This window comes from Phyllobates terribilis, unplaced genomic scaffold, assembly GCF_046119375.1.
Source record: "Phyllobates terribilis strain yellow unplaced genomic scaffold, ASM4611937v1 Scaffold_5__5_contigs__length_657084704, whole genome shotgun sequence".
NCBI lineage: Eukaryota > Metazoa > Chordata > Amphibia > Anura > Dendrobatidae > Phyllobates > Phyllobates terribilis.
Genome location: NW_027362765.1, coordinates 165,359,409 through 165,369,155, shown reverse-complemented (window position 1 = coordinate 165,369,155; position 9,747 = coordinate 165,359,409). Strand labels below are relative to the sequence as shown.

The window sequence follows — 9,747 nt, the reverse complement described above, 5'->3', positions numbered from 1 at the left end:
GATGTTGTCCTTGCTGGGATTTGAACCCAGGATCCCAGCGCTCCAAGGCTTCAGTGCTAACCACTGATCCAATGTGCTGCCGTTCACCCTCTAATATCTAACAGGCTGGAGAAACTTGCACCTACTGCCACTCTATCTTCAACTTTTTTTCTCTTGTGAGAAAACGTATTTGGGCAGCCGCTCAGTCTACCAAATAAATTTCCTGAGAAGGAAATTGGGAATGTCTTCGCTATTGGTACTGGGGACAGTGCTAATACCATGGCGTCGTACCATAGTTTGCTTGAAATATTCCAGGCTGGTAGGAGGCAAGCAAATTCCCACAGAAAAGTACCAGCAGTAATGTTCAGGCAACATTTCAAGTGCAAGCAGCTTTAGAGGACTTCCTGGGAGAAATGACACGCAGGGTAGATACGGTTTCCCTCTATGCCAGTCCTTTCACCGAGCTACATACAACTCTCAGCAAAAAAAGTTGTGGACAGGCTCCGTACTGTCCCTGGCCACATTCACCTGTCCACGTGTTTGTGGTTAGGCGGTCCTTCCCAGTAAGTGCACTGGGGAGGGCACTGGTAATGTTGTGGGACCCGTGCTTGTAGAAGGCGGAGGCGATACCGGGAAATATAGTGGCGGCTGGGGACCGAGTATGGACACCCAGCCGCCACTGGCATTAGGTTGTGAAAAGCTTCCGGCTCGACGAGCCTAAAAGGCCACATTTCAAGTGCAAGCAGCTGTCAAAAATTTGGCAGTATAGTATTGCAGCCTGTGGGTGGCTGCCTGCATACTTGCGCTTGCATTCCAAGGAATGGGGTAGGGACAACTGAACACTGCAGTGGGACAAGGACGTGGACTGTGATTGTTGCAAGTCTGCAACGACAGGTGCATGGTGGGAGGCATCTTCGAATGTGCCAAGGATCACTTATGATGGGCACACTTTTAGGCAGTGACCTGGGAGTCAGAGATGCTTCCAGAGGTCTTCCCCATGCTGTTCCCATGTCTTTTCAGCACTGTATGCATGTGTCTAATGATGTGTCACACACCACATGGCCAGATAAGGTTGTAAAATGTTAAAATGACATTTCCTGGTGAATGCATTTGTCTTGGTTGAAAGCAATTCAAAAGTGCAAAAACGCATCAAAAACGCTACGTATGAACATAGCCCAAGTTGTGGAGGAGTATTTTTGTTTTTGGTTATTTATTTTGCCTTATATATAAGTCATTACCCTGGAAAGGATGTTCCTTAACATATTTCCCAGGAAAATCCATTTTGGTTTCGTTTTTGTATGTTTTATTGTGAGTCTGTAAAAGTGGCGTAATACTCTGACCAAGTTGCTGACAGCAGTGATCTGGGAGTCAGAGATGCTTCCAGGGGTCTTCCCCATGCTGTTCCCATGTCATTTGAGCACTGTTCCCATTTATTTGGGCAATTTTTATGCCCTCTGCAGACCGCCGGGGGGAACCGCCTGAAAAATGCTCAAGTTTCCCATAGACTTACATTGGGCTCGTTGCTCGGGTATTCCAATTTGCTCGACCTGAGCAACGAGTACCCGAGCATTTTAGTGCTCGCTCATCACTATTCATGAGTCTTCTCAGTCTTGCCTAGTAGACATGCCGACCCTAATGGCGTAGGTAACTGGACTGGGCCCTATTGCAACTATAATGATAAATTACGACAAATCATTGGATAGGTGAGGTTCTGCTACTGATGTGTAAGATACTAAGTGACGAATCTTTTTTAGCTGGGCAGAGCACATACATTACTGGCAGGGGCGGACACAGATAGAAGAGGACCACTGTAAAAAGACAGCATATGTGCCCTTTGCAGTCCAATAGTTTATCATGATTCATGATTTCACCTGCTTTGGAGCTGGATGTGGCCCAATTAACTCTTTGGCTCCTGTGTGGCCACACAGTTTGCACCAATGATATGCCCAGTCCACCCTTGACTGCTGGCACCACTCTGTGTTTGATCTGCTTGATGATTGTTGGAAAACTGGTAATGACAAAAGGATAGTGGTGAAGTAATTTGCTATATTCACCACAAGATGGTCCATATTTTAATTGGTTAAGATCTTTGATGGTTTTCCAAAATTATCAGCTTAAAATGATCACCATTGCCTTTTAACTCACAGGTGTTGAGGTGGAACCTTCAAACTTGAGAAACCATTGGACACCACAAAAATATAATTTATCAAAATCACTAAAATATAACCCCTAAACCACCAGAAATATTAATAATAAAACCAGAGAAGATCAAGGGTTTTTATAATGACTTTCTAAACCACTGGGGACTTTAGTTTACTTCTTAAAATATACTGATTCATAGATCACCTGGATACAAAGTGCCTGTTAAAAAAAAATGGGTGGACAAAAGTGGATTGAACTCAAAACTATCTCTACCAATGGCCTAGAAGCTGTAGACCTACAGGTTGTAGAACTTTGAAATATATGATACAAATCTTGGTGTATTGGTTTCCCATGTATTTCATTCATTCTTTTTGTATCATATTTTACTACACCGGCTTCTGCTTTGGGGTTAAATGAGTTTTTTTTTTACAATATATATTTATACATTAACATTTGCACATAACTTACTGCTGTAAACAATATCCATTACAAGTCAGGTAAGATGCAGAAAAGGTTTTATTGAATCACCAAGGAGAACAACTTAATGCAACATTAATTTCAAAGAGCAGAATTGCTGAAGTATCCCACAATCCAACCCCACTCTCTTCTGTCCACAACTTGTCTTCTCTCTTTAGATCCTTAGTTCACTTTTTCTTCAACCTCTTCAACTCTGGATGAAACAACCTTCCCATCCACAACTTCTTCAACAATGGTCTTCACCTTTCTGGTTTTTGTTGGGTCTAGAAGAAAATTCACATATAAGGCTATGTGCCCACGATGCAGAAATGCTGCATATTTTTTACGCTTCTCCCTGGCAGGAAAAACGCATGCGGTTTTTACATGCGTTTTTCCCGCCAGGTAGAAGCATTTGTCAAGCGTTTTTGCATGCATTTCTGCATGCGGGTTATCAAGCGCTTTTCCAAGCGATTTTAGCATCACTTGGAAAAGTGCTTGACAACTTGTTCACACTATATAAATCCATGCAACCGGCAAGGATTTATAGTAGTGTGACCAAATTAGTTAAAAAAAAAGAATAACAATGGTAAAAAAATAAAAAATAAAGCTTATACTCACCTTCCGGTGTCCTCCCTGTGTTATCTCCGCTGCGTCCGGTGTCTTGCATTGCTCGCGCTGTTGTGAAGGACCTGCGGTGACGTCATTCAGTCATGTGTCAGGTCACATGACTCAATGACGTCATGGTAGGTCCTTCACAACAGCGCGAGCAATGCAAGAGACCGGACGGAGCAGACAAAACACCGGGAGGACATCAGAAGGTGAGTATAATCTTTATTTTTTATTTTAAATTCTTTTTTTTACAGTTTCTATGGTACCCAGGTCTGGAGGAGAGTCTTCTCTCCTCCAGACCGGGGTACCATCCGCACATTGAACCGTGTGATATCCGCTTATCCACATGTAGTGATGCGGATGTCACGCGGTCCAATGCAAGTCAATGGCGGCGATTACGCTGCGTGTCCGCAAAATTAATGGACATGCTGCACAATTCCGCAGCATAAACGCTTGGAAAATGCTTCGTGGGCACGCAGCCTAAAGCACCCGTCTCACATAGCGAGATCGCTAGCGAGATCGCTGCTGTGTCACGGTTTTGGTGACGCAACAGCGACCTCACCAGCGATGTCGCTATGTGTGACACTTTGCAACGATCAGGCCCCTGCTGTGTGGTCGCTGATCGCTGCAAAGTGTCCTGGACCATTTTTTGGTCGGTGCTCTCCCGCTGGTCAGCACACATCGTTGTGTGTGACCAGCGGGAGCAGCGATCAGGCTGGTAACTATGGTAAACATCGGGTTACTAGGGGCACACGCGCACTTAGTAACCCGCTGTTTATCATGGTTACGAGCCTGCTAAAGTGAGCTGTAACCTCCCTCTCACTGTAGCAGAGTGGTAACCATGATAAACAACGGGTTACTAGGAGCGCGTGTGCCCCTAGTAACCCGATGTTTACCATAGTTACCAGCCTGCTCCTGCTTCAGCAGGCTAGTAACCAGGAGCAGGACATCGTGGAAAGATTCTTTCCACGATGTCGCTGCTCCCCTGATCGTTGGTGAGCCTGCCTGTTTGACAGCTCACCAGCGACCACATAGCGACGCAGCAACGATCCCTGACAGGTCGTATCGTTGTCGGGATCGTTGCAGCGTCGCTAAGTGTGATGGGGCCTTAAGTGTTGTAAGGGCCTCCTGGTATAAACAGTCATGGTGATCTTATCAGCTACTATACATACAATCCATTTGACCTTGTCTAACACAATGCCTTTAGTAGAATTTATCTTACTCTAATCTACTATTTGTTGAAGACCCTGCACTTAAGCCACTCAGGTGCTGTAGGCCTTATGTTGGGTAGGTCCCTTGGGTGTTACCCTGGTGCTTAGTTGATTCATAGTGATTTAATTTTCTTTTGTTTTGGGGATTATAAAGCCCCAACTAGATATTCTTGAACCATAGCACTACAAGGCAACTAATCTAACCCCCAAGTCACAGTGAGAACATTCGTATATGCATAAAACTTTCAGGAATCATGCAATTTTTTTTCTTTCTTTTCTTATTTTCTTTCTTTTCTTAGTTTTTGTTAAGATTTTATTTTAGGGTTGATTAGCAACTTGCTCATTTCATTTTGACTAGCAACTTACCTTTTTTGGAGTCTACAGAAGATGTCTGTGACTTTGAAACCTGAGAACTGGAAACCTGTGAGCTTGAAACCTTTGATGCTGATGATGCTGATGATGCTGATGTTGAGGATGAAGAAGACTTGCTCGCTGAAGACTGGGAGAATTGACTGTGGGATGAAGTGTTTATAAATAAGAAGAAACATGAAATCCATTATGCAATCAAAGATTCAGGGGCAGGTCTTTGAATATGAGTTAGTGCTGTAACTGACTAATAAGTACTATATTAGACCATTTTTAGCCTAGTGTTCTACTTCTAAAAATACACATATGACCCATCATCATTCCTTTCCACAGTTTTTGCATCACTTGTGCTTACCCCAGTTCGCCCTCCAGCAGGCGGCGATATGTTTCAATTTCCATTTCCAATCTGGTCTTGATATCAAGAAGTTCTCTGTACTCCTGGCTCTGTCTCTCCATGTCTGCTCTGATCTGGATCAACTGTTCCTCAATTCCGCTAATGACAAGCTGGATCTGTTGAAGTTGTACTCCATAGCGGCCTTCAGTTTCAGCCAGGGTGTCTTCAAGGGATTTTTTCTACAATACACATTTTACATGATATAGCAATAAGCCAAAAATTAACAGTTTATTTACCATATTAACTGGATTCTTTATGGTCATGTTCACAATGATAATTTAGACACTTTGAAACATCTTGGCGATAGCCTTCAAAATTGCATTGGAAAATGGTCTTCCACAGGAAGATGGCCAATATATATAGAATTGGTTCAATAAGGGGATGGTTTTTTCAAAAAAGTACTCTTTTGTCGAAGTTTAATTTTAATAGATGTTATTATATTGTTATTAGTATATGTTGTATTTCATGCTAAGTATGTTGACTTACCATTGCCAACTGTGACTGGAGTTCAATCTCCAGTCCTTGGAGAGTGCGTCTGAGGTCTGAAATTTCTGACTTGCTTGTCTGCACCTGTTCCACACCAGCTGAAATTTCCTTCTTTAGTTCATTGCTCTGCAATAGGTCAATATGTTTTATATTAGTTTGCTAGATAGTGCAACTTAACATTAATGATAAATGCATGAATTATTCTCACCTTTGAGTTGAACCATGCCTCTGCATCTCTGCGGTTCTTCTCAGCCAGGGCCTCATAGTCTCCTCTCATGTCATTCAGAAGCTTAGTGAGATCCACACCTGGTGCAGCATCCATTTCCACGTTCACTGTTCCAGCAGCGCTGCTCTTTGCAATCTGCATTTCCTGTTCATTAAAATATAAGAAGTCAGGTCTGGGTCCTGCTCTGCCCCTATTTATTTTGAGGCCTGCTGACACATAGCGATGTTAACTACAAGAGTTAGGATCCATCCTGATTGGGGTACACTTTGTCGTGGTGGGATGGCTTTCACGCTCTTTTGATCAAAATAGTGTCAACTAAGTGCTCTATGTTATTTACATGTATTATTACTTATTATTTATATACTGCAGGGTATTTTTTCATTTTGTTTTTAACCTAGGTTCATTTTTTTAATGTGCTAAATACATGCAATGTATTCCTAGCCTGGTCATTTAGGCAGATATGTAACTATGAGGTGTGCTGAGATATCAACTAGACCAAGACCTTGGTGCCAGAGGAGCCCCAGCAGCCCTTCTGCTATGTTAGAAGACACCAATATTATGAATGGCACTAAGTAAGTAAGGAGTTGGGTTATAGGTTTGGAATCGTGGTTAGTAGGGAAGCTCAAAAATGCTTCTGTTTAGAGGTTGTAAAGGATCATTTTTCAAGAAATATTTTCTTGAATTTTGGAAATAAAGAGGATGAGAACTATAGTTTTCATAGAGTTTATATTTTCTAGAATATCACAATTGATCAAATTATCAGTATGATGCTAGTATTCTTATCAGTGTATTTGCTTATCCCCTATGAAAGGATATATAATCTGAAGTAAGACCTACCTCCTCGTGGTTCTTCTTCAGGTAGGCCAGCTCTTCAGATAGGCTCTCAATCTGGATCTCCAAGTCTCCTCTGGCCAGAGTCAATTCATCCAAGACTCTGCGGAGTCCATTGATGTCAGCCTCCACACTCTGGCGGAGAGCCAGCTCATTCTCATACCTTGCATAAAGAAACAAGACATTCAATATATGCAATATAAGAAAAAAGAGTATGTATTCAGCAAATAATGCAATGTCCTCCACTAGCCTCACAACCACTTTAGATTGCAATAACTAGATGTAGTAGTCAGTCATTTGGATATTAAAAAAACAAGTTTTTCCACAATGTGCTTGCCCCTAAACAGAACCTTTAACAACACATATTATCAATACAGGTGTCAGAAAATAGATTAAGTTGATACTAGATCTTACTTCAGTCTGAAGTCATCAGCAGCCAGTCTTGCATTGTCAATTTGGAGGACAACACGGGAGTTATCAATGGTGGCAGCCAAGATCTAGGGAAACAAACAAAAAACATTCATTACAATTGATCTAGGGTTACTGGTTAACAATGTAAGGATTGTTTATGCAGGTGGGAAATTTTCTGCAATACTGAATGGTGCACACAAACCAATGAGTCAGTGAAACAGACTGTTTATGTATAGACAACATTTACAAAAGAAATATGCCAGCATGGCTGTCATTTCAGAACATGGAAATGTGTCTCTCTACAAAGTTTATTTTTTTAAGTGAAGTTAATCTTGTGGTTAGTTATAGTACATCAATCTTGATCTGCTAAACCTTTAGGGTTTATTGCTTCTAAAATTAATTAATGGCAGATTGATAGTATAGGCTCATTACACAAGGTATTATGGGTCAGTAATCAGTAATGTTCTGAAATATTTATGACATTTTGATAGACCATATCTCAGAAAAACAATTAACAGTACCTTGCTCCTCAAGTCATTGATGGTTTCATAGTACTTGCTGTAGTCTTTGCCGGATGCACCTACACCAGAACCCACTTGTTTCTCATACCATTCTCGGATCTTCACTTCCAGCTCAGCATTGGCAGCCTCAAGTGCTCTAACTTTCTCCAAGTAGGAAGCCAGACGGTCATTGAGGTTTTGCATGGTCTGCTTCTCACCTCCACCAAATGAACCAAAGCCGCCAGATGCTCCTCCACCAAAGCCACCAGCAGAGAATCCACCAGCAGAAAACCCACCAGCAGAGAACCCACCAGCAGAGAACCCACCACCGGATCCACCTGCAGAGCTCAAGGAGAATGCTCCACCAGATCCACTACCATAGCCTCCACCAAAGCCTCCTCCATAGCTGCCTCCTCCATAGCCCCCAGATGAACTTGAAACTTGATAGGATGATCCGGAGCTTGCACGATAGGAGGACATGGTGACTGAATTGCTGTTGGAGCTAACCTGGGCAATGTGTATAGAATAAGAAGTGTGGATAAAGACTTTGGTCTTCACACTGTATTTATACTGCTTGTCAGGGGTGTTTCAGTTTCAAAAGGATCATCCTCTTAGAAAAAAAAGCCTAAATTTTGCATGGTCAACACCTGTTTAACAACTCTCCTGGTAGATTCAGACCATTCTTTTAGAATGTATGAAGCCCTTAGGCTGTTTGTTATATGTTGGGCTAGAAACTGGGAGAGGCAAATTCCTCTTTGCTTCAAAAGGTAATACAGTCACTTTCTTTCACCTTGCCCTCTGGCTCCATCATATCAAATTTACAATCTATCAGCTTTGGGCAATTTCAGATCTTTTGGAGGCCCCTCAAGTAAATCTTTAGGATGTCTACCTTGCAGATGAAAGCATGTCTTCTTTTCTCATAAATTTTACTAAAAACCTTTCATTACACATAGTTTAGTGTAGAAACGGAAAATTACTTGCTGTATTATACTATTTGTAGAGAACTGTTCAGACTGTTGTAGGGTTATTCATGAGAGATATTATTGGGATGAGCATTATTTATTACTCATTTTTTCTATAGTGTACCAACATATTAAGGGGTGCTGCAATCATGCTTGCTCTTTAGTGGAGTTCACCATCTAAATTTTTTTAATTTCCCACATTTAAGGCCAAATATTATTTAAACCAAAACTACCAAAATGGTTTTGAAAGGTAGAAAGAGCAAAGAGGAACAGTAGGAAACCTTTATAAACACAGGTAGAACATGCAAACTCCATTTAGATGGATTTGGTTTCTGAGGCCACTGTGCTATCTATTATCTCAGCCATATAATGAAGCCATATGATATGGTTTGAATATGCTTTCACCTGATATTTTGGATGTTTGAGGTCCTGACTTTGCATTGCGTCTCAGAGCTACAAGTTGCTCCTCTTGGTGCACCATCCATATAGTGAGTTAAGAACTATGGCCGCAATTCATCAAAGCTTTTATGTCAGAAAACTGGTGTAAAAAGTTGTACAATTTTGCAACTTTTGGGATTTTTACACTAGTTTCTTCCAGCTCCACCAAAATGAGTGGAGCTGGGGCAGTTTGTGGGCACGAGGCTAAAGCTCGCCTAATCCATGATGACCTGTGATGACCAGTCTCTGACTGGAGTAAGATTTGAGGCAAGGTGCACAAAAGTACACACTACTTGTCAGGCGCTCCTGATTCATGAAGTGCCGCTTAATGAATCAGTAGTGTTTGTCTTGACCATGAATCCTCATCAAGACAAGCATGAAAATCGGCGGTCTTAATAAATCGGGGCCTTAGTCTCAGGTGGTGCTCTTTAGTACATTTATAAGAGCATTTGTCACAGTTTACAAGATTATTTTTGGGTGAGTCACAGAATTGCCCTTTGCTCATCTTGTTCATGCCTGGCCACAACCCTGTGTTAGAATGAATGAGGGTATTTTTTGCAAAAATAGTATTCAGTTTGTCATAATATTCAGCACTAATGGTTTTTGGTATGGTTATGGCCTTCCAGTGGTTGTCCATTAAAGATAAATTATCATCTATCCACAGGACAGGTGATAATTTATAGATCGTTGGCGGTCAAGACCTTTGGGTCTGGAACCCACACCCTAGCGCCACTTT

General features: G+C 41.7%; 1 protein-coding gene across 1 annotated transcript; it reads right to left on the bottom strand.

The window, feature by feature from the left end:
- Positions 1 to 2,719: 2,719 nt before the first annotated feature.
- Positions 2,720 to 8,184, bottom strand: LOC141272523 (keratin, type I cytoskeletal 47 kDa-like). Its single transcript, XM_073683331.1, has 8 exons — positions 7,633 to 8,184; positions 7,115 to 7,197; positions 6,707 to 6,863; positions 5,852 to 6,013; positions 5,644 to 5,769; positions 5,119 to 5,336; positions 4,764 to 4,909; positions 2,720 to 2,861 (listed from the first exon to the last, which is right to left on the bottom strand). Exons 1-8 carry the CDS (start codon positions 8,089 to 8,091, stop codon positions 2,761 to 2,763), a joined length of 1,452 nt encoding a protein of 483 aa, XP_073539432.1. The 5' UTR covers positions 8,092 to 8,184; the 3' UTR covers positions 2,720 to 2,760.
- Between the last annotated feature and the right edge of the window lie 1,563 nt (positions 8,185 to 9,747).

What these genes read in the sequence shown, in the direction of transcription:
- LOC141272523 (XM_073683331.1), bottom strand. Translation starts at nt 8,091, where the DNA reads ATGTCCTCCTATCGTGCAAGCTCCGGATCATCCTATCAAGTTTCAAGT. An exon ending in TGAAGAAGAACCACGAGGAG is followed by an intron (nt 6,014 to 6,706) that starts GTAGGTCTTACT and finishes TTTAATGAACAG; the next exon opens with GAAATGCAGATTGCAAAGAG. An exon ending in CTGCTGGAGGGCGAACTGGG is followed by an intron (nt 4,910 to 5,118) that starts GTAAGCACAAGT and finishes TTCATCCCACAG; the next exon opens with TCAATTCTCCCAGTCTTCAG.